This window comes from Myxine glutinosa, chromosome 6 (genome assembly GCF_964187855.1).
Source record: "Myxine glutinosa chromosome 6, kmMyxGlut1.1, whole genome shotgun sequence".
NCBI classification, from domain to species: Eukaryota; Metazoa; Chordata; class Myxini; order Myxiniformes; family Myxinidae; genus Myxine; species Myxine glutinosa.
The window spans coordinates 51444596-51469236 of record NC_136266.1 but is presented as its reverse complement, the minus strand read 5'-3'; the positions used below and the strand labels follow the sequence as shown (position 1 = coordinate 51469236).

The 24641-nt window shown below is 44.9% G+C and overlaps 1 protein-coding gene across 2 annotated transcripts; it reads right to left on the bottom strand.

The window, feature by feature from the left end:
* Window positions 1–577: 577 nt before the first annotated feature.
* DCAKD (dephospho-CoA kinase domain containing) lies at window positions 578–24462 on the bottom strand. 2 transcript variants are annotated; one of them, XM_068120007.2, is made up of 6 exons: window positions 24446–24462; window positions 24084–24322; window positions 14506–14709; window positions 10580–10667; window positions 1431–1590; window positions 578–1168 (listed from the first exon to the last, which is right to left on the bottom strand). In XM_068120007.2, the coding sequence occupies exons 2-6, from the start codon at window positions 24280–24282 to the stop codon at window positions 1043–1045; spliced, it is 777 nt and encodes a 258-aa protein (XP_067976108.2). In that variant the 5' UTR covers window positions 24283–24322; window positions 24446–24462; the 3' UTR covers window positions 578–1042. The 2 variants fall into 2 exon arrangements, with proteins under 2 accessions (XP_067976108.2, XP_078635966.1); XM_078779840.1 differs by having other exon boundaries at window positions 24084–24272.
* Window positions 24463–24641: the final 179 nt, after the last annotated feature.

Here is a 24641-nt window from a genome sequence, read left to right as displayed (position 1 = left end):
TCTGGATTCAGACTTAAACCAAAATCGTATTGGTTTGTTCTCGTCACATACCTAACTCATCTACATAGCTTTGTCACAACTCATCTACATCTTTTTGAAATACTATGCTACATATAATTTTGGTCCCATCTGTCAATGGTGAAGAATCACATAAAAAATAAACCATTCTCATATCCGGATCCGCATATTCACCAAAGTCGAATCGATTTGTTCAACATGTCCATCAAGTTTCGTGCCAGAATCCATCCATAATTTTTTGAGATATCATGCTATATATCATTTTTGGCCATATCGCAATGGTGAAGAATCGCTTTCATAAATTATAATTTCTGGATCTTCACCAAAAAGTAATCATTTCGTCCTTGTCACACACCCAACCTCTCCAACAAATTTAGTCCGAATCCATCCACAAATTGAGATATTCTGTTCACAGATAAACAGACAGACTGGGGTGAAAACGTAACTTCCGTCCATCATCGGTGGCAGCAGTAACTATAAAATGCTTATACTATTGCAAAATGGTTGTTTTGGGGTTGTTGAAGCAAAAGTTTGCATTCTCCACAAATATGCACAAAGAAGGAATCTAAATGAAGTTTATTGTCAAAAGAATACTCAATGTTCCAAGTTGTATTCAACTGCACAAGGATATAAGTAACAATTATTTTTTAATTGGTACAAGACTGAAGTTAATTTCCTCATTACATGAGAAATTCTGATCAAAGTGCTACCTCCTATTTTCAGGAGGGTAACTATGTGCAAAAGCCCTTGAAGCTGAAAGTGATTTTTAAAATTAATTATTAAATTTCAGGAACAGGCTTGAAAATCTAATGCCACCTTCTACTTGACAGACAAACTACATTTAGTAGCAAAAATTACAGCATCCTCCTGTTACAAGTGTTTGCAAATTATACATTAATTAGGAAGGCAACTTCAGCACAAATGTAAGAAATAGTCTCGTATTTATGCATTGAAAAATAATAGTTATATTTGTGGATTGGAGGGAAAAATAATAAAGGTAATATTCCAGAGTTAAAACTGTAAGCTAGAAGAAGGTCCAGCTGATTAACCAAAAGCAAAGACTTCCCAGAATGCCAGGCAGAATGAGTAGGATGATGCGCAGTGGAACATGTTCCCACGAAGCCTCCAACTGAGCATGGAGATGCCGAACCTGGTTGGAAGAAGAAGAAAAATGAAGATAAGAGGTCATTGATAAAGGGGAATGTTTTATGTAGAGAAAGAAGTATGGAACACCATAATGTATAGGAGACACAGAATGGTCATGAAGGTTTCCAGGACCACAATGAATTTTTTTTTTTTTTGTGATGCGGAAAGTAATGTTGGTTCAAAAGCATCAATAGGTAGAGTACAAAAAAAACAATTGGTTATTTATTCTGTATATAGAGAAAACTTGATCAGGTATCAGTCACCACCTGGCGGAATGTGACATCTCGGCCACCAGAATTCTCAATTACATGGTCTGCAAGCAGCCGTTTCTCCTCGAGTGGGATCTGGGCAGCCAGGCGGCACTCTGCCTCTTCAGCTGAGAAGCCGTCTCTATGCATCAGCCGTTGTAGCTGCGTCTCTGGATCGCTGACAATGATGGGAGTGAAGTGTAGGAAGTGGGCAATAAGTAAAAACAAACCTGATAAGAATAGCCACAAGCCATTATACAAATTATAAAAACATGGCTTTTTGTATTCACTCGGGACATTTGTAACGTTGACATGAGTAAAGGCCAACACGTCAGACCAATCACTTACCATCAACACATAAGATGACATGATAAGTATTTTACTCAAATTTATTTCTAGACATACACAATCACAATCCATATCTCATGATTATATATATATATATATATACAGTAATACCCCGGCCTACGTCATTAATTGGTTCCATAAGCCGTGACGTAACTCGGTTTTTGACGTAAACCGGGCGTAATGTCTTAAAAATGCCTTAAAATGAAGACAAACACCGTAATTCGTAAAACTAGAGTAAATAACTGGAGGAGGCTGCGGCTTCGCCCTGAATCTTTGCCGCTCCCCGTTGGGAGTCCCTCCGTCGTTTTCTATCGGTCGGGTCTTCTCCTTGAACGGGGTGACCGGCACGGACATGTCGACCGTGAGCTGGCTTGTGTGCCGAGTGGCTCCGTGGCCCACTTCACCACGGCGTGCTTTACCCAACGTGTCCGAGTAGTTTCACCGGTGGTCGTGTCGTGTCTATGACGAACGAACGAGCTCAGGGTTCCGTGAACCCGGCCGCCCCGGGGATCGACGCTCGCCTCCGAGTCGTAGGCGTGCCCTGTCTTTCCTCGAGCGGCCTAAGCTGCTTGCTTCTTTATTTTTGGACGATACGATATACGCAGAAACGACGACGTACAGGCAGGCATTTGCAAATCCATGCACATGTGCACATGCACACGTCGATCGGTTCTTTACAAGGATATGCATCAAGAGTATCTACTTGGTATATCTACTACAAAAGTGCAGCCGCACAGCTCAGGGTTCCTGCACACTCCCCTCAACAAAGGATATGGGTCCATGGGTGGGGAGGAAAGACAAAGCAGAAGTTAGCGGGGGAAGGGCGCAAGGGTACACGTCAAAACAAGGTAATGCAACATGAGGGGCGCGGGGGAGTGAGCGGAGAAAGCTCGTCCCTAGCCGTTCGTCACCCCCCATGTCAACCTACACTACCCTTGCCCCTCCCCGTATTTACACTTTACAAATTCCGTCTCTACTGTCTTGTCTCTTCTATCCCCCTTTATGCCAAATTCGTTTCCAATCCCTCCCAAGAAGGAAGAGATGGAATAAACACAATGTCTCACCCACGTCATGATGCGTCTTTCATTCCAAATTATCTGCAAAACCTGTTGTGGAGTCCTGTCACCTTGGTGAGTGGATGTGGATGGTGCGAAGAGATTTCGTCCTAACTATCCTTCTAATTGACATTAACTCTTTAAACTACCCGGGGTCTTGCCCTGCCAATCAATTGGCCTCTTTACACTATGTGGTTCTAAAAACCAATTCCCATTGACCCACCCTGTGGTGCCCTACCAAATTTGGGGTCTCACTCCCCCCTTTTTTCTATCTGTGCCGTCGCACAATTTCGGGGCTGGGTCGTATGGCTCTACCAGCAGGTCCTACTTAGCTGCGCACCTCCGCCACTGAAGTCGCCACCCGAGCTTGCCTAGCTCCTTCAACTACCCTAACTCGGGGAAGGCCCTCCTGGCTCTCTCACCCCTCTGATACCCTCTCTGGCATTGGGCTATCCGGGTCCTCTCTTAGTATCCTCGGGCCCCACTGAACTCTACACTGAACACTACCTGGCTCCTAGAGCCTACCTGCGGCCTCACCTGGCCAACAGACTACCAGTGGCGGAGTGCCCATTTAACCATACTCACTAATTACGCCCACACGCCCAGGCATTCCACTCACTCATGCACCCCTCAAAGCAACAACTTGCTACTCCCTGCACCACAGATGTCAATTTCCAAACAATTTACCTACTCCCTCGACCTAACTTTAAAGTACCCTCCCCGGGTATTCGTGAAGGGGTCTATCCTCCCCCATCCACTCCTTCGCACCATGCACTCCACACCACTCAATCCACACTACTCACTCCACACACCATTTATTCCCACACACCAAGTATTCTCTCCATTTATCCACTTGCACCCCAAGCAAGTCAATCACTCAACACCATTACACATGTCCTCAATACACCACTCATACACTTTCTCCGGTCATCCCAGACCATTGCCTCATTTCACCAAGCCCAAGAGGCACCCACAATTACACACACACAGCATCATCTAACTAACTACTTCCCTCTAAGTCTAATACATGTGCTTTCACTGTCTTCCCTTATACGAAGCACTTCCCTCGTCATTAACATCCTTCTAATCTGACTACGTCCCCTCTACTACAAAATACCTGTATCAATGTCTCTACTTAAATCTCGTTCTCCTATTGTCATCCTTCTAAATCCCTAACAATGTCCTAGCCCGCCCTCGGCTAGTTCACACTGCCAAACCCCATAAATCTACTGCTCCTTTGCCCCAACGTGAGGGATGGTAGAGCTACCATCCCTCTACATCGGACACTATCTCCCACTATCACCCCCCTGTCCTCTCGCACTATGAGCCCCCGTCATTGGAGGTACTGGGTCCTGCCTATATATATATATACAAACGTATACTGTACGTCCGAGCCGGCATCGTCATGTTTCGCCATTGCCACGTTACGTTGGTTGTTTTACACAGTGAAGGAACCTTTCCACAGCAAAGGAATAATCACAAAAATACCAGCGAAAGGCAAAGCAAGCACGCGACCGCAGCACAGGACAAAATGCATGTGGCGTCGCCTTTGTTTTGAATGAGAACCAGCAGCTACGCGTACGTATACTGTACGTACATTAAAAAAAATATTTTTAATGTGCTTTTTATTGTATTTTAAATTGTTTTGATCGTTAAAACATCAACGTTAAAACAACGATCAACGATCATTAAAACATCCAATTGTTTAAATTGTTTAATTTTTTTCACGTCCGTAGGAGTGACGTACAGTCGCACATATTGACGTTCACTGAACTGAAATTTACTCTCGAAGAGTGGCGTAAAATCGGATTTGACGTAGGTCGAAATGGCGTAAAATGGGGTATGACTGTGTATATATATATATATATATATTGTTACGGATCTCCGGCGTCGGCTCTCCCCTTATCGGGGGGGGGGGGGGGGGTTAATCCCCTTGTCTTTTTATCTGGCCGACCCGAGTCCTGGAAGTTATAACGTCCTTCCCGGCGTGGCGTTAGGTAGGGTTTGTTAGGCCTAGGGGTTCACTACTACCTAATTACTAATGCCGGCCGGAAACGAGGGAATAACTCCCGCTCGAACCACGGATATGATGGAAAATGCCGAGCGGATAGCAATCCGTGATCTGAGCTATTAACAAATGACTAAACCCGATTCTGAGCGGTTCCTAATTGTGCCACGTTTACCCAATGAGAGAAAAGACGAATGCGATCGGATAAAAGGAAAACCAGGAAGAACAAGTAATTTATACAAGTACAAGAAGGAGAAGAGGAAATTTGTACAAGAAGGAGAAGAGGAAACGAAAGAAATATACAAGATAGGAAGAAGCAGAACACAGGGCAGCCTTAGACAGTTATTTTTAATACCCAGGACAAGCATACACACTCACACAGGGATTGTAGATGGTGGATGGAAGGTCAGGCGATGGGGTCCAGGCTCCGGTCCAGCGGGTGAGACCCGGCAGGCAGCTCCGCGCGTAGTTGGAAGGCGAACGGGCATTTTATATAACGGGGGGGGGGGGGGGGGAGCTGGTACGCTGCATACGTAATATGTGCACTACACAAAGGCGCCAAACGCCCCCTCTCCAATGTACTCCTTTGATAAGGTCCTGCTTTCATCAGCGCCACTGCACGAGTCCTTTCAATGCAACGCGCGTTCTCCCATCAGTAAGTAAGTTCTCATCAAGCGCGCCGTATATCTCATAACTCGGTCCTTGCAATCACGACAGTCCTCCGCGCAGTCCTGTAAAAGGGCTTTGCGTTCGCTTTTATAACTCACCAAGCGATCACTCCGTGGGCCCCAAAGCCACGCTTGTCGGTGATGTCACTTCAGCCCTGGTTGGCTGGGCATCGCTTACCGGCCACGCCCTGATGGTGAGTTGATGTGGCCACACCTTCCTGGCGTTCCGCCCCCTTTCTCGGGCCTAACCTCGTGGCGTATGGCGGCGTTTGAGCGAGCTCCAGCTCAAGGCAGCGAAGGCTGCTAACAAAGGCGCGTAACAAATTGGGAGAGCCATCGGGCAGACTGGAGGGCGCGTAATGGCATCGCTTGGAGAGGGAGGCTGACAAAATGAACGGAATGGGCCTACTTCTTATTTGATTGATACAACGCAGATTCAACTATTGGAAACACGGCCTTACCTATACACATACTAATGAAATAACAAGTCCTATGGTGGCCTACATGTTGCTTGTGGCCTAACTATGAGGTGCAACCTTTAACCATTTAATAATGTCATATTTACAAGTGTGGGTTCTAAAACCGCAACAATATATATACAGACTTGGCATTTAATATGGAATATATATTTTTTCTTGACTTGGGTTTACTTTCTTAACTCAGTATATCAATCTGGTGAGTTTCTTTTAGACTTTGGTGATTTATTTGTTAAAAGAACCATGTCACTGATTGTCTGTCGCAGCAAGAAGTCAACAACAGGATATCACAGGTGGCGTGGCAAAATGTACGGACAGGTGCATTTGACGATTGGCTTCACAGTCGGGTATACAAGGGTTGTTGCGTTCTGTATTAGTGGAAAACAACTGCTGCACGTCTCCAAAAGTTATTGCCGCTTCCTCTGGAGATGGTCCGTCAACTCCACAATGCTGTTTGTCATGGAGTGGTGGCTTTACGAAATTACGGCATGAAAGAGCGTGCTATTGCTCGGCAGTATGGCATCACTCAAGGTCAGGTGTCAAAGATCCTGCAACGAAATGCTCAGAGGGGTGTCCCTACTCCAATACCGAGGCCAGGACATCCCCGCAGAACCACAAGGAGAGATGATCGCCAGCTGCACCGGTTAGTCCGCAATGGCCGTACCAAGTCATCAGCTAATCGGCTTAGGGCTGAGTGGCAGCAACTGACAAATGTGCCTGTATCCAGAAGGCGAGTCAACCAACGACTGGTTCAAGCAGGCTATCGTGCCAGACGTCCCCTGAGAAAGCCACGCCTGACCAGACAACACAGCCAGCGCCGATTGCAGTGGGCCAGAGAGCACCATCAATGGCAGCCAGGACACTCGAATCATGTGATCTTCAGTGACGAGTCTAGATTTCTGGTCTATCGTCAAGATGGCCACGTCCAAGTGTGCAGACAAGTGCATGAAGCCTACAACGAAGATTGTATAGTGCCAAGAGTCAAAGCTGGAGGTGGTGGTGTGACCGTTTGGGCTGCTTTTCATGCAGGGCGCAAAACTGACCTGGTTGTTCTGAATGGAAACCTGAACCAGTTCAAGTACAGGGCCATTCTGGAAGAAACATTGCTTCCATTTGCTCGTGCAGCCTTTCGAGGAAACTTTGTCTTTCAAGATGACAATGCACGGCCTCATCGTGCTCGCATGATCCAACACTTTCTTGCTGACCGTGGTGTAGAGCATATGGAGTGGCCTGCCATGTCCCCGGATATGAATCCGATAGAGAACTTGTGGGCAGAATTAACGCGTCAAATCGACCACTTGGACCAGCAGCCGACCTCTGTGCGTGAATTGCAGCAGGCTACTGTCACTGCATGGCAAGCGATTCCTGTCCAAACCTTGGCAAATCTCGTGAACAGCATGCCTCAACGTGTACGTGCTCTCCTGAATGCTCGTGGGGGTTACACGAAGTACTGAACTGTAATTTTACTGTCTGTAATCCCAGTCGTAATTTAACTTTTGTTTTTGTTGAAATTTTTTTTGGCTAATGTGCAAAATAAAGAGATACTTCTGGAAAACGTACAGAAGTTTAACACTACTGTCCATGAATTGAGTTCGATATCAGTTTACATCACTTTCAAGGATCAATTTATTTGTTTCGAAATGTCAAATGTGGTTTTTGTTTCTTTTAAAGGTCACATTAACAAAATCTGGAATAATTTCAACATAATTCCAATGAACTTTTGGTTCTAAGACATCTTGAAAAGTAAGTTCACTCCCACAAAAAAAATATTCCATATTAAATGCCAAGTCTGTATATATATATATATATATATATATATATATATTGTTACATTTGTGGGGGTAGATGGAGGAATCTCATAGTAAAGGTAGGGCTGTATAAGTATAGCATGGACCGTGGACGCGTAGGAGCCACCTCAATGTATTTATGTTGGGAAACTCGAGCTTAAGATTGTTTGTGTGTCTTCAGACAGGGGGTGAAGCTGTGTCAACTAGAAAGGGATCAAGGTTAATTTTCCCCCAGTATGCGATTGCCTCCTGTGGCTTTTCCGCTAACGTTTTACATTTACAAAGCTGGCCATGAAAACCCCCATTAAACAACATTTACAACCAGCACCAGCCCTATGAACATCGATCGGCAAGTAAGCCCTGCCCAATGGACCTAATAAGGTAAAAGGCCACGCCCCCAGAGTGGTACAAAGGACGTGGAAGAGAAGGCCATGAGGCCACGTCCCAAAGTTCATGATTGGCCAAGAGAGCCATGGAATAATATGGAAAGAGCTTTGCCATTGGTCGGTGTGACATCATGGAGAAGATTCGAGAGCTCAAGGGGAGAAGGCAGCTTGAACAAGACGCTGGCCATTTTGTTTTTGCTGGTGTGATATTTGCTCTTGTGCTTGGTGGATTTGTGGTGCTTTGGAGGAACGAAGCTTGGTGCCGCCAGTGTGCGGAAGCTGTTGCTGCCATTAAAGAGGAGCTGGAGGTCATGCTGTCCCTCACTGACAATGGAGGAAATAATTTTTGGGACTCGCCTCCTGCCCGTGGAGCCGAAAAACGTGCGGCACTTTTGGGCCGTCGCCATTTTGGAGCATTTCCCGCGCGAGCGGCACCGGGCCACTTTGTACTGCCGACCTCACCAAAAGCACAATTTTGGACGCAGAGCTAAATGCAGGCACTAAAAAAAGAACATTTTCTTTTCTTTTATATTTTCCCCTGTGTGTGTGTTGTGAATCTGAGTGGAGGATCCTCAAAGTAGGGAATTAGTTTCTACGATAACTTTTATTTTCATCTTGCATTTATTTTCATTAAATTATTTGTTGAATTTCCTTGTCGTGTTTACTTGTTTGTGGTTTCGGAATAAGCCCGTGTGTTTCGTCAGGTAAACGCTTCGCCTTCCTTCACTCCGTGCATGACAAAATAACCGCCATTTTCGGCTACTCGCCTCGGGAGCTCACCTCGGTTATCCGTCACCCAGCAGTTTTAATCGCTGGGGACAGGACAATATACATGCTGTAAGCAGAAATTATCCAGTCAATTTTGACAACATATTACCTTTCCATCCTTTCCATAATTCCATTCCATAATATCCATAATAATTTCCATTCCATAATTACCTTTCCATCAATTTACTTTACTGAGAAACCTCATCAGTCTTAACAGTTAGTGACTGTTATGCTGTCAAAGGAAAATCATAGCAAAGAAAAACAAATTAATTTACAAGCAAAACCTGGGACCCCTTTTCGAATGCTTCCACTTTATTTTCAGTCACATGTGAGGCGTACAAAATAACGCTCTGACAATGCCTCGTGTCAGTGGAAACACAAAGTTTCACGGAAGGTGTATAATCTCAGTGTCGTTAGTTTGTACACCTACCAGAAGTTAAAAAAAAATGTAACCACAAGTTATTCCATCAATTCTATTCAACAAATCATTTCCTTTTCCTCCATTTACTTCACTGAGAAAACTTAATTCTTTGGAAACAAACAAATTCTTCCACAAAGTACTAAAACCAGGGGTGTGTTCAGTTACCAAGCAGCTAGCTAGCGCTTGGCAAGCCAGCCATTCCCGATCAGCAGTTTTAAAGGGAGTGTTTATCGAGTGACCAAATTCTCCTATAAACAAAACTTCAGACTCCTTATAAATTCATACATGACAAATTGGAGGTGATGAAAAAAGGGTTGCTAGGAATCGAAAGCGAATTTCTATTTTATTTATTTATACGACGTCATCAGAAGTGAAGTGATACTGCACAGGGAATCTTGGAGGGTTGTGATGTGGCCGTTGGTGAGGGAAAGCTCATATCGTGTCACAGCTTTGCACATTGACCTAATACCCCAAATAAGTATTAGGATAAAAAATGAATGAAAATAAAGAAAAACTGAAAACTAAAATAGACGAAAATAATGCAAAACTAGAAACCAGAGCGATACCTTCCATATTGGCTTGAGGAAGCTCCGTCTATCATCCTGTGTCAATCCTTAGAAGTGCAATGGAAGGGAAACAATGCATTTTCAAAATTGATCGTACTTTCCATCCAATACGGTGTTGCGATACTAAAACGGGTCTGCGGGTTTTTAGAAACAAAACAGGTCAAACCCGTGAAATTCTGGTCACTTGCCATCAATGCTAATGCTTCATGCTTCCACTTTCTTTTCGTGTGTGTGTGTGTGTGTGTGTGTGTGTGTGTGTGTGTGTGTGTGTGTGTGTGTGTCGTTGGTTGTTTTCTCCAGATGCGGGTTTCAGAAGGTGGAACAGAGTCCTCCCAGTTCTCGAAGTATCCACCTCCGTTTCAGTAAGGGATGATGAGTAAGGGAATTTACTACTACAATTCAGCTTTTACTCGCTGCCGTAGAAGATTGACTACTATAATTCAGCTCAGCTTTTAATTGCGAAATGGGCCCAGCCCGGCTGAAGTGGGCCTCGACCGGCCTCGCCACCTAGCCTAAAACCTTCCCAGGGCCCGTCCCGACATTTTTTGTATTAGAGGTTTCCTGCTATCTTTCACCGTTCAGGAGATTAGCGCATGCAAACAAACAAACAAAAACTTTCTTATATATATATAGATAATAATGGTGCAAATTAATGCAAGTGCTACAAGCCATGGAAGTTCATACCAGTAAACCACAATGCTGCGCTTCACAATGCTCTTCAGTTTTTCATTCTCAAACAGCAATGGAACATCAAGAATGACATACCGATACCCTGTAAAAAAAAAAAAAAAAAAATTTCATTAGACTCGACACACTTTTAGACATCATTGCAACAATGTCAAATTAATTAGACTGTGGTAGATAAGTCACTCCTCTTGTTCATTTTGTCCCACGTACTAATATTTATTTGTCCATTTTCCTATTGTCTCTCCCTTTCAGGATATATACACGCGAGTGCAAACTTTCCAAAATAAATTTTTAACATGGTAAAGATAAAACTGGACTTAGGTTGATGCTGCAAGTAATATGATTAGATTAAAACTAACCTCAGATGCAATGCCAACGGAAGAACTGTATTGTGGGGCAGGTGAATTGTTAAAGTGGATGTTAAAAAGGGTAATTCATTTTGCAAAATGTTGACATAAAAAAGGTGCGAGGAGAGCTCGGCGGGTGAAGTACCAACCGAGAATGAAGGTGTGGAGGTTGAAAGAGGTGACAGTGAGGGAGGAATTAAAAGAGAGGCTGAGTATGGTAGAGGCTGATGTGGTTGAGCTTGAAAGTGGTTGGATGTCAATGAAAGATAGTCTGTTGGGAGCCGTTGGTGAGGTATGTGGATGGACAAAAGGACCACCGAGGCACTCGGAAACATTGTGGTGGGATGATGAAGTTCAAGGAGTGGCAGAAGGCGAAGGGTACAGGGGCAGAAGAGGCAGAGCATGAAAGTTATAAGGCAGCCAAGAAGGCTGCAAAGAAAGAGGTAGCAAAGGTGCAGGAGGCATATAGGAATATGTTCGGAGAACGCTTGGATTCAAAAGAGGGTCAGAGAGCGGTATTCAGGATTGCAAAGCAGATAGCGTAAGACAGGTGCGATGTGATGGGGGTGAGTTGCTTGAAGGATGAGGTGGGACAAACCGTTGTGGACCCAGATGGAATTAAAGGAAGATGGAAAAGATGTATGGAAATGCTGTTGAATGCAGATAATGAATGGGATGGCAACATCTTATTATAATTTACCAAATGTCCGTCCGTCCGTTCGAAGGTACCGCAAAAACAGCTCAACCGATCACAACGATATTTTGGGTGGGTATTCCTGGGACCCCTGGGATTAAAATAGGCTATATTGTTTTTCCAAGTTTTCCAATTTTCCCAAAGATGATGGAAAAATATTTACCGATATGAACAGTGATGTGGCTTTTGATGATATTCTACAAATACTGTTTATTATATGTACCCTGGTGTTGGCTTATCCCTTATCCTATCCCATTTATCCCTGGTGTTGGCTTAGCGGTTCGCGTGCCGGCTTAGGATCCAAGGATCCTGGGTTCGAATCCCGGTCGATCGCTGAATTAACGCCAGGGAGGTTGACTCAGCCTGTCATCCTTCCGAGGTCGGCAAATTGAGTACCAGCTTGCTGGGATGAATGATCCCGGTGTGTACCCTGGTTTAGAATAGGTACACCGTATCCCTGCGCATCATAAGAGGCGACCAAGGGTTGGCATCAGGAAGGGCATCCGGCCATAAAAACATTGCCTCAAACAGGGAACCATGATTGTCATGGGGCCCACAAGGCTAACCCCCGCTCTAGCGGGGAAAATGGCCTTAAAACGATCATTCATTCATTCATTCATATGTACCAGGAGAGAGTAGATCGACTCCTGACGAACTCTTCCTATATAAACGTGCGGCTCCGAAGTAACATGGCAGCGTGTGCAAAGCGACTGAGAAACAGGTGTAGCGGCCGCTTCCGTGTTACAGATTCGGCGCGCACTCTTCACACATAAACCTGCGACTGAGAAAGACGTGTAGCGGCCGCTTCCGTTTTGCAAAATTTAATCTTTTTTCAAAATGGGCGCCATGTACTGTTTAGATTTTGATGATTTGCGTGTGATATGATTTAACGGATGTTTATATGATTCGTTTAAAATAAAAAAGCCTTCAATTTCTGATATTTTGCCTTTTCATTTGGGCCTCCCAATTCAAGCCCCGCCCATAGGGCGGGTACCATTGCTAGTAGAGAGTAACCCAGTTTTAGGACCGGCAGAGAAGATAACTGAGAAGGAAGTTGAGGAAGCGATAAAAGCAATGAAGAGTAAAAAAGTGGGAGGGCCGACTGGAGTTGTGGGAGATATGTTGAAGGCAGCGGGAAGGTGGGGAGTGAAGAGAATGACAGAGATCTGTGATGTGGTGGTGAAAGAAGGCCGCATTCCAGTGGATTGGGAACTGAGTACCCTCGTCCCTCGATGCAAGTGGAAAGGTGAGCCTCTGGACTGTGGCTCATATAGAGCGATAAAGTTATTACAGCATGGAATGAAGGTATTGGAAAGGGTGTTGGAGAAGAGGATGAGGAACAAAGTGCAGTTTGGATTTATGCCAGGAAGAGGAATGACAGAAACGCTTTTTATTGTAAGGCAGTTGCAAGAGAAGTACATGTAGAAGAGGAAGAAGTTGTTTCTTGGGTTTGTTGATCTTGATAAAGCATTCAATAGGGTTCCAGGCAAAGTAGTGACATGGGCATTGAGGAAGTTAGGAGTGGAGGAAAGGTTGATCAGAGTAGTGATGGCAATGTACGAGAGAGAGCGCACAGCGGTAAGAACGAAGGACGGGAACAGTGGGGAGTTTGAGATGAAGGTGGGAGTGCATCAGGGGTCGGTATTAAGTCCACTACAATTTGTAGCTGTGATGGAGGTGCTGCCTCGGAACGTAATGGAGGGTTTACCAATTACCATGGGAGTTGTTGTATGCAGATGATCTAATGTTGATTGCGGAGAGTATGGATGGACTGAATGAGAAGAGGAACAAGTGGTGGAATGCAAATTGTATGGAGGCAAAAGGTGTGAAGGTGAATATCGGAAAAACGAAGGTGATGGCAAGTGATAAAGCATGCGCTGAGTTGGAAAGAACTGGGAAGTGGCCGTGTGCAGGAAGGGTGTCGGAGTGAACTCCATTCAATGTACAATGTGCGCTGAGTGGGTTCATCGAAAATGTCGTGGTCTGAGAGGGTCATTAACCAGTGTGGCAGCTACATTCAAGTGTAAGGTGTGCACAGAGGGAGCTGCAGATGGAGGAAATATTGAGTTAGATCTTGGTTGGAGGCAGCGTGAAGCTGGAAGGAATGAAAACATTTTGCTACCTAGGAGACTTGCTGAATGGAGAAGGTGGATCAGACTCGGCAACGGTTGCTGGAGTGAGATGTGCATGGAAGAAGTTTCGGGAACTGAGTGGCATGCTGACGAGGAGGGGAGTGTCGTTGAAGCTGAAGGGAAAGGTGTATGCTGCATGTGCGAGAAGTGTTATGATTTATGGGAGTGAGACGTGGGTGATGAACGTAGAGCAGCAATGAAGGCTGGAAAGGGTGGAAATGCGGTGGATGTGTGGAGTATCGTTGAGAGAGAGGAAGGCATCTACTTTCCTGAGGACCAAATCACAAAATATCATTGCATGGCAAAAGGTTGCGATGATGAATTGCGAAAGATGATGGGAATAGAGCCTGTGATGGATGCTGTGAAGAGAAACAGGTTGAGATGGTTTGGTCATTTGTTGAGGAAGGATGAAAGTGACTGGTTGAGAAGAGTGATGGAAATGAATGTAGAAGGAAGTAGAGGACGGGGAAAACCGAGAAAGACTTGGCTAAAGGTGGTGGAAGAAGAAATGTGGGCATGGGGGTTAACAAGGGGAGACGTAGAAAATAGGGCAAATGGAGAAGATTATCATGGGGCCCGCAAGGCTAACCCCCACTCCAGCAGGGAAAATGGCCTTAAAATGCCTGTTGTTGTTGTTTCACATCATCGTTGGGCTTTTCACATTTGTCAACAATAGAACAACAAAGTGTCTCACCCTTTGACATAATCACCGAATGATGTCCCCAGTTGGATCAACAAAGGGCTTCTCACCCCTAAAAAGGAACCCCAGGATGAGTTTCACCATTTCTCGCCGCACAGCTGGGTGAGTTATGGCTTCCAGCTCTCGTCGTTTCGTTGGATTAGAGAACACAATTTGTCCAAGCTTAGAACGGTCTAGCTCCCCATCTTCTGCAAGCACCTCGTGCCCAAAACGCTGCACAATCCTCCGCAATGCCGGCTGCCCCCGATGCACCACTGCAGGAAAGATGGAGCATAGATGTGAAGATTTCTGCTTACTTTCCCAAGGACCAAATCACAAAATATCATTGCATGGCAAAAGGTTGCGATCTTCATTATTATCAAGCATTTTATGGCCAGAACCTTTGCAATGAACCCTCTCAATGAACACAGCCTAAAATACAATATCCTTATGGAACATATTGTCCGATGACTACCCTGTGTGGTGAACACCGCAGGGTGACACGGAGGACCAAACGAGCTTAACACTCCGAGGCGTTCAGTCAAAATATAGCAGAGAATACGCGTGGGGGAGGGGGGGGGGGTGGGGGGGAAGCGAAGAGCTTATCTCCACGAGTCCACCCGACGTCCTCGACCTTGCAATAAATCAACTCACACGACACGGAATTTAAACTGTACAAAAATACCAGTTTATTAATGAAATTCTCGGTAATAAAATAAAACACGGTCAAATAATACTACATTCCTAAATTGGAGCATCCCCACACAGACTCGTAAACAGACAAAAGATAAAAGAATTGGAAAATAAATGTGTGTTCTTTGTGTGGCACTTAGCTCAAATTGGCTGGGGTGTCTCGTCAGGAATCGTCAGGATTGTCTGAGGCCTTGGCGTCTTTGCGCTTCGTGCCAACGAGCTTGGCTTGCAGCTCGCTCTTTCAGCCGTGCTTGTCCTCACGATCTCTGCATAGAAACCACAGCTTTCTGTCTGCAGTTCCCCTCCTCACGACCACTAGCAAGATGTCGGAACACGACCATTCACGATGAAGCTTCCTTGCGCAAGAGCAATAGCGACCGTTCACCAACAAAGTCCGGACCCAAGAGATAAGAGAAAATGTCAGCACATGGCCGTTCACCACCAGTTCCAAAACTAGAAGAACCAAGAGGACATCGATGCTGAGAGAGATAAAATGTCGATGCCGAGAGGGCTAAAAATGCGACCGTTCTCTATCAGATCCAGAATCAGAAGCAGCGAGAAGGGATAATGTCCGCTGTTCCAAGTCTTTTGTACGCATGGCTCTGACATCATCCGTGCCTGCTTCACCAATCCCGTAGTCCCATCTTACCAGTCCTTGTGTCAATCAAATCCCTGACCAATCACTGCTCTTCTAGGCGTGGCCTCACAAACCTGCCTGGCCTCTGCGCTCACCAAGTCGATGTTGTCAGCGATAGTGCTTGATGCCTGGTTTCCAGTTGGTTTTTAATTAGTGTGGTTAATGGCCGACTTACTAGGTGTCTAGTGCAGTGTCATAAGGAACATAGGAAAATATTACAGAGGCAATTACATAGAAGGGATTAATTAACCATAATCCCTCGCTAACCAACCCCCGTTTTAGCAGGGAAAAATGGCCTCAAAAACGATCATTCATTCATTCAATTAACAAGCCCCACCCCTCTGATGGAGACGAAGATACAAGCTTACCGGACATCCGGTCTACACAAATTCCCTACTTATAATACACCTAGAATTATTCTTCTTCATGACAATTGGAGCACACTACCAATGCAATCGACCTGGACCAAGGTATCCCAACACCCCCCCCCCCCCCCCCCACAAACGTAACAATATTGTTGCAGTTTTAGGAAACTGCTCAGAGGCAATGGCAACCACCATACAGGTCCTTAGTGTAGTTATTTCCGAAGTGCAAGATTAGAATAGCTCCTCTCCTTGTGTCGTGATTAGCCTGGTGTTGGCTTAGCGGTTAGGGTGCGGCTTGGGATACTAGTATCCTGGGTTTGAATCCTGGTCGATTGCTGAATTAATGCCAGGGGGGTTGACTCAGCCTGTCATCCTTCCGAGGTCGACAAAATTGAGTATCAGTTCACTGGTAATTCCCTGTGTGTTGCAAGAGGCGACTAACAGGGTTGGTAGCAGGAAGGGCATCCGGCTGTAAAACATTGCTTCAAAAAGGGGACCACGGTGCCCGAAAAAGGCCAACCCCTGCTCTGCAGAGAAAAATGGCCTCTAAAGGTGGTTCTTCTTTTTCTTCTCTCCTTGTGTCATGGGTTAGTTTCATAAAATGAGTTGATGAAGGGTAGAGAGGCTTTTTCACCTGTTTTTCCTAGGGGGTAATTGTTTCATGTGTGCAGCACTCCTCATGCCGTATGTTTGGAGGATTGTCCATGTTGCGCAGCATGTGTCGTGAGTGTACTCGTCATTGTGCCAAATTTCATTTAAAATGACGCGCTAAAACCAAACTGTCACCCACTCTATTTCACTCAGATCTTTCCTTTATTCCTGACACGTAAGTAAATCCAAATAACCGGTATTAATACAGATTTTTAGTTACACTTTCTTTTCCTACGCACACGTTAAAGGCCATTGCATTAAGTCATTATAAACGCCGTTCAACGCTTTCCGACACGGAAAGTCTGACGACCCACTCACCAAAAACCTCGCCTCGACTACAGCACACACCAAGAGTTCAAGCACCGTCACCCAGGGGGGATGGTTCTTGAACTCTTGGTGTGTGCTGCTGCTTGGTTGTTTGGAGTAATTGTTATGATGTACAGTTCTGGATTGAATATACTGCCCCGAGAAGAAACCAGTCTCCTGGTCCTTTGGTTCATCTATTTGGACATCACTCCCACGATCATAAATCGGGTGTTATAGTAATTTGCATAACGTAACGCAAGCGCTTGATTACCATGCGTTCTGAGTGCCTATTGGGAAACATTTAATACATGGTGTGTATCCTGTAAACACAAATAATTGACTCGCACATGAAGATGAAGTTAAATGGTGCCACCACTCGGTATCGGCCAATAAATTGGGATGAATACTTATTTAGTGTGAAGACATTTCAGCTTTTCATTTTTAATTATTTTGTAAAAAAAATTCTGAAAAAAACCCCACTTTGACATTATGGGGTATTATGTGTAGTTGAGTGACAAAAAAAAAAAAATCTCAATTTAATCAATTTTATAGGGTGTTGCAAAATAAATGATACTTTTTCCCCCCAGATTGTATTGACCACATGAATGAATATGAATGAATGATCGTTTTAAGGCCATTTTCCCCGCTGGAGCAGGGCTTAGCCTTGCGGGCCCCATGACAATCATGGTTCCCTGTTTGAGGCAATGTTTTTATGGCTGGATGCCCTTCCTGGCGCCAACCCTTAGTCACCTCTTACGATGCACAGGGATACGGTGTACCTATTCTAAACCGGGTTACACACCGGGATCATTCATCCCAGCAAGCAGGTACTCAATTTGCCGACCTCGGAAGGATGACAGGCTGAGTCAACCCCCCTGGTGTTAATTTAGCGATCGACCGGGATTCGAACCCAGGATCCTAAGATCCCAAGCCGGCACCTAACCGCTAAGCCAACACCAAGCTATTGTATTGACCACATGTGCAAAATAAATGATACTTTTTTTCCCCCCAGATTGTATTAACCACATGTTGCAAAATAAATGATTACTTTTTCCCCCCAGATTGTATTGACCACCTGTTGCAAAATAAATACTTTTTCCCCCCAGATTGTATTAACCACATGTTGCAAAATAAATGATACTTTTTCCCCCCAGATTGTATTGACCACATGTTGCAAAATAAATGATACTTTTTCCCCCCAAATTGTATTGATCACTTGTTGCAAAATAAATGATACTTCCCCCCCCCCCCCAGATTGTATTGACCACATGTCCGAGATTTTTTAATTCAAATTTTGCGTGCGTCATCATGACGCACGTTGCCTGCATGTTGTCTCCGTCATATTTGCGACTACTGTTCGTGTCTTTGCTGAAATCTTTTAAAAGTCGACTTCAAATGGTTTCTGAAGGTAATGGTGGACATATTGACGCATATTAAACGTGAGTTTTTAATTTTTGAATGAAATAAAGCCTTTGGTTGGATTTTCATCCGATTGAAACTTCATTTCATCTTTGGGGAAAAAAGTATCATTTATTTTGCAACACCCCTTAAATTCAGACTGCAACACAACACAATGTGAAAAAGTCAAGGGAAAACTTTCTGAAGGGACTGGATGGTAGGTATAGCGACATGTGGTGAGGCTCCGCTCTCCCCACTCCCCCCACCTTTCTCCCTCCCCTCACTCTCTCTTTCCCCCACCTCTCCCACTCACCTCCTCACCTCCTCGGAACACCCCACCCTTCCGGAGTGTACAGTATAGTGACAAGTGGTGAGGCTTCGCTCTCCGCACTCCCCCCCTCCTTCCTTCCTCCCCTCTCTCTTTCCCCTTCAGAATTTCCCCCTCCCCTCTCTCTCCCCCCATCCCTTTTCCTTCCCTTCTTCCCTCCCACTCTCCTGTCTCTCTCATCTCTCTCATCTCTTCCCCTCCTCTCCTCTCTCTCCCCCCCACCCCCTTCATATTCCCACCACAAAGTGACTCCGTGTTACCTGGCTACGCCGGGTACCTCTGCTAGTATCTACCATATAAAATACAATTCCAGTTTGTGCGTTTGTACAGAGATCTGTCTGTCCCCCTTCAGAAGTGTAGGTTTCAAAGACCAATCTTTTAACACCGATGTGTCTTCACTACGGTCTGTTTTTGAGGATAAAACAAACTCTAAAAACATTTTCCATAAAAGAGTAATTATGTCTCTTCTATTTGAATTGTAGAGAGTGGCTTGCAAACCAAGCCTCAAGGGTGGTGTACAGAAGCTTTTTTCTTAAGTAACAATAAATAGAAGGCACAGGGTGGTGAAATTCGCTGCACGTGATGTGCAATACACGCAGAGTAAAACAAGTGTTCATTTACATCTGTATAACAAAAAAAACAAAAAAAAACACCTTTAGAGGCCATTTTTCCCCACAAAGCGGGGGTTGGCCTTTTTCGGGCACCGTGGTTGTTGTTTTTGTTGGTCCCCTTTTTGAAGCAATGTTTTACGGCCGGATGCCCTTCCTGCCGCCAACCCTGTTTGTCGCCTTTTACGACACACAGGAAATTACCAGTGAACTGGTACTCAATTAGCCGACCTCGGAAGGATGACAGGCTGAGTCAACCCCCCTGGCGTTAATTCAGCGATCGACCGGGATTCGAACCCAGGATCCTAGGATCCTAAGCTGGCACCCTAGCCGCTAAGCCAACACCAGGCTGTATGATGTCTAATAAATAAAGAAGGTATATAGAAATATAACTAAAGCACACCTGACTTTGGCACACTCACGAGGCTGCACCATCGAATAAGCTGTTCCAACCCGTCATATTCGATGAGCGTTTTACTAGTTTAATATCTATATTATAATCTTCGTCGGTGATTCTGTCTGTTTGTCTGTCTGTCTGTCTGTCTGTCGGTCTGTCGGTCTGTCGGTCTGTCGGTGCGGCGAAGTGGCTACACCCGGTCTGGGAGGGGTTTCAAAAACAAATATCTACCATTTTGTTTCCTCGCATAGCTTTGAGGCCTCTTTTGTTAGGCCCGTGGTGTCTTGCTCTATCTCACAGTTTTATTTCAACTCTAATTCGATATCTCATTTCATTTTTCACAGTCGCTAACATGGTTTTAGACTCGGTTGAAAAAAAAAACGGGAGTAAAATTCGATGAAAGTTTCCATTTGTAGAACGAAATGCATTTTCAAAGGCCTATAACATAAAGGCCATTGACACTCTCTCACACCTTTATCTCCACTCTAAATCACCATCTGATTTCATTTTTATCGATGGTTTTAGACTCGGTTTCAGCAATAATTGAGAAAATTCACTCGCACACGGGAAAATGCGGAGATATATTAAAAATTCACTTTTTATTTTCTGTTAAGATATACTACTTTTCCGTTTGATGACAGTCACAAAAAAGTCAACAATGTGGGGAGAGGGGCAGAGCTTCGTTCGAAATTGCCGACAGATATTTATTCGTTCGAATTTCATTCATCTAAAGATAATCCTGTTTAAACACTCCATTCATTCCATCAATGTTTTTTTCTTTTCTTTTTTCCACACGAGTTTTCAAGGCTGAATCAAGGCTGAATCATGTTCACATCCAGGATTAATAAACAAACTCCATTTCACGTGTGCATGGACATGTAATTCACATGTGTAAAATAAATAAATAAACACAGACGGGAGATTGCCAAGAGATATTTTTTCGTTCTTATTTTAGAAGTAATGTGCATGTCCACTTTAAAGAAGTTTATTTGAAATCTTTAATTTTAAAAATGTCATTTTGTATGCTGTAACGAAAAGAGTAACATTGGTTTTCCTGGGACAGAAAGGTGTTATGTGATGTTCTTATACACGGCCGACTCCTCCCCCCAAACCCTCCCTCCGTATGTGTGTGACCCACTTGCCCCCGTGTGTGACCCACTCGCCCCCGTGTGTGTGTGACCCACTCCCCCCCCCCCCTTATGTGTCCATGTGTGTTTGTGACCCACTCCCCTCCCCTCCCCCCAATGCGTGTGTGTGACCCACTCCCCCCCCCCCTCTGTGTGTGTGTGTGTGTGTGTGTGTGTGACCCACTCCCCTCCCCCCCCCTATGTGTCCATGTGTGTTTGTGACCCACTCCCCCCTACCCCCCCCGTGTGTGTGACCCACTCCCCCCATGCCCCCCCCCAAGTGTGTGACCCACACCCCTCCCACCCCCCATATGTGTGTGACCCACTTGCCCCCGTGTGTGTGTGTGTGTGTGACCCACACCCCCCATATGTGTGTGACCCACTTGCCCCCGTGTGTGACCCACTCCCCTCCTCTCCGTGTGTGTGTGACCCACTCCCTCCCCCCCCCTCCTCCGTGTGTGTGACCCACTCGCCCCCCCCCCCGTGTGTGTGTGTGTGTGTGTGTGTGTGTGTGCGACCCACTCCCCCCCCCCCCTTATGTGTCGATGTGTGTTTGTGACCCACTCCTCCCTCCCACGTGTGTGTCACCCACTCCCCTCCCCTCCGTGTGTGTGACACACTTCCTCCCCCCGCCCCCCCTCTCCGTGTGTGTGACTCACTCGCCCACCCCCCCCCCCCCCCCCGTTTGTGTGTGTGTGTGTGTGTGTGTGACCCACTCACCCCCCCATGTGTCCGTGTGTTTGTGACCCACTCCTCCCTCCCCCGTGTGTGTGTGTGTGATCCACTCCCCCATCTCCACCACACTAGAGTCCCTTTATATACAGAGTTGCGACATAGAGGGTCCGGAAAAATCTAGTCACATGATTGCGTGGAGCCATTTTGAGTCCATCGCGGACAGGATCAGGATCGGACGCATATCGGTCAGCGTTTTAACGTTCCCGCTGTACGCAGCGTTCTCATTCGTGTTTTACATCGATTTTACGACAAAATGACAGGTTGTAGCGCCTGTGGGTGCACAAATAGAACGGAGAAGGGATTCAAGATGTATAGATTTCCATCAGATGCTAAAAGACGGAAAATCTGGGAGAACAGAGTCAGTCGTGTTGGATGGAAAGTAACTTCTTCGTCAGTTCTCTGCCAGGTCAGTGTGATGGTAGTAATGGTCCCATATGCGTATATTTGTGTGCTGCGAGTGAGACTGGCCTTTGCTTTGGCTTTACAGGCTTGTTATCCATTGCTCGTGGATTAATTAGCACTTGAAGGGGAAGGTGTAGTGGTTACCTTATTCACATGTCGCGGTTATCTTATTCACATGTCACGGTTAACTTATCCGCATGTGATGGTTACCAATACGATATGTTTGGTCTAACCCACGCACACGGGCATTTTGGCAAATTAAATAAATGTACTGTATGAATATCTCGCAAAGGAGCTCTTTATGAATGACGAGAATTTGAGCATGTATCGTTGTATACTCTGTTTTGAGGTACATTAATCAAAACTTACAAATTGTTGTTTATATACATGTACCAATGCCCTCTGCTAAAGGCACTTTCCTGCCTGTGGTAGTTAGTACTCCAACAAGTGAATGACATGCTTTGTTTTTAACAAAATTATGTAATTTGCTATAAAAGTGGAAGGTTACAGGTTCACGGTTTGAGTATTAATCGTAAATGAGTTCAAAGCCTTTCACAATGGTCTCTGAGACCTTCGTAAAACAAATAATAAAATAAGTTTTTTTTTTGTACTTTCACATGGAAGATAGGATTATTGTCATTTAAAATTTTCAATGATGCTTCAGAAAGAATTTGCTAGAAACCAATTCATGCCAGTGATACAGTTGTATGCCACAACTGAGAAAGGGGGGGGGGGGGGCATGCATTGAATGTATGTATTTGTCTCTGTTGATTTGAATGTGTGAGGACATTAACTTGTGTTTGTGTGTGTGACTTTCAATTTATAATTTGTATGTGTGTGCATTAGCACATGCGTGTATGTGTGTGATTGTAAATATGTAATTTGTATATGTATTAGAGATTGTGTGTGTGAGTGAGTGAGTGAGTGAGTGAGAGAGAGAGAGGGGGGGGGGGGAGGGGGAGGGGCGGGGTAGGGGGGCTAATCTATTTTTGGTGGGATTAATATATGATCGGCAACATGCAGCAAAGTTTAGATTAATAATTTAAATATGAAAATTAAACAAACACAAATATATACCCAGTACCCACACACGATAAACAAGGTCAAACAACTGCAGAAATACAAAGATAACTCTTAACATTGTATTGTACATGTATAAGCAGGGAGGTGAGAGTTCGAGTCTCGCTCTCGCCTCCCTGAAATTAAAATGAGGCTGAAATAAGCAGCACGTGTACCTGTCTAGTTCATTCCTTCTTTGTCATGGTTCTAAATGTCTGTGACTGTTAAATCACAACCAGCTCTGTGATTTTCTTCTTTATCATATGGCTCTTAGTTGTCATAAATCTTCTATTTTGTCATCTTCACATAATTTGTTCATTATCAACATGGAAAAGACCATTCCCATCTCTCATACATAGAGAACATAATGGAATACACGGTTCAATGTACTAGCGCCATACGGTGGCTCCGCACTGAATGGACTCAAAATGGCGTCAAATCGTTAGTTGTCGCTACTCTCTCTATAAAGGGACTCTACCCCACACCCCCCCCCTCCCCCACCCCCCCCCTCCCCCACACCCCCCCCTCCTCCACACCCCCTGTCCCCCACACCCCCACCCTCCCACTCCCCCATGGGTGATCCACTCCCCGGTGCAGTGTGCGTGATGTGGGAGGGAGAGGATTTGAGCTCTTGAAGTCATGTTTTACATGAGATGTAATGACACATTTCAAACTGTATTTCCCATGTGCACGCACATGCATTCACATGTTATCAGAAGTAAATACATTGTGTGGATTACATTATTTGTGCATCTGATAAGTTGGCAGTAGGCCTAACCATTTTGTGAAACTGAATGTGAATGTGCAGGTGCCACATCTAACTCAATATGTCGAAATGTCACACACGTCCATGCCCGTGGGATTCCTATGGGTGACCCCACGGGTGATATATATGTTTCGTGAACTCTAATCCCATTAATTATTACAATGGAAGGTATCTCACCTTGTCGGGCGATATTGTCCGCATCGATGATTACGCATCCCAGATCACGGAACATAAAAGCGACTGCAGTTTTCCCTGAAGCGATTCCTCCCGTCAACCCGACGAGAAACATTTCACTTCCCTCACGGCGAAAAACAGGATCACTCCATGAGTCGTTCAATAAATCCTTCAAATGCAAGTGATTCATTCCTGCGACCATGAAACGCGTTGAGAGATCGTGTGCAAATGGTAACTCAATGCTGAAGATGGAAACAAGGAAGCATTTTTTCCCATTTACATAAGTAATAAAATACAATTATTTCTTCCACATAATTATAACTATAAGCGCTGCGTCAAAGAACGCATGAAGCACACCCACATACATCGACTGCTTCCGAACTGTACATAAAACAGCGATTCGCAATTTTAAAGCTGTGTTGTAATCCCCAACGGTGTAATACGTATCAGGAGCAGGATTATTTTTCCGTGCACTGGAAAATCGCCGATTATGAAATTCTTGTATAATTGACTATTTTACTTGGATTTATTTATTATCCACCTTTGATACCGATGCTTCTG

What these genes read in the sequence shown, in the direction of transcription:
- DCAKD (XM_068120007.2), bottom strand. Translation starts at nt 24,282, where the DNA reads ATGGTCGCAGGAATGAATCACTTGCATTTGAAGGATTTATTGAACGAC. An exon ending in CGCAGCATTGTGGTTTACTG is followed by an intron (nt 1,591 to 10,579) that starts GTATGAACTTCC and finishes CATCATTGTCAG; the next exon opens with CGATCCAGAGACGCAGCTAC. An exon ending in GAGATGTCACATTCCGCCAG is followed by an intron (nt 1,169 to 1,430) that starts GTGGTGACTGAT and finishes TCTTCCAACCAG; the next exon opens with GTTCGGCATCTCCATGCTCA.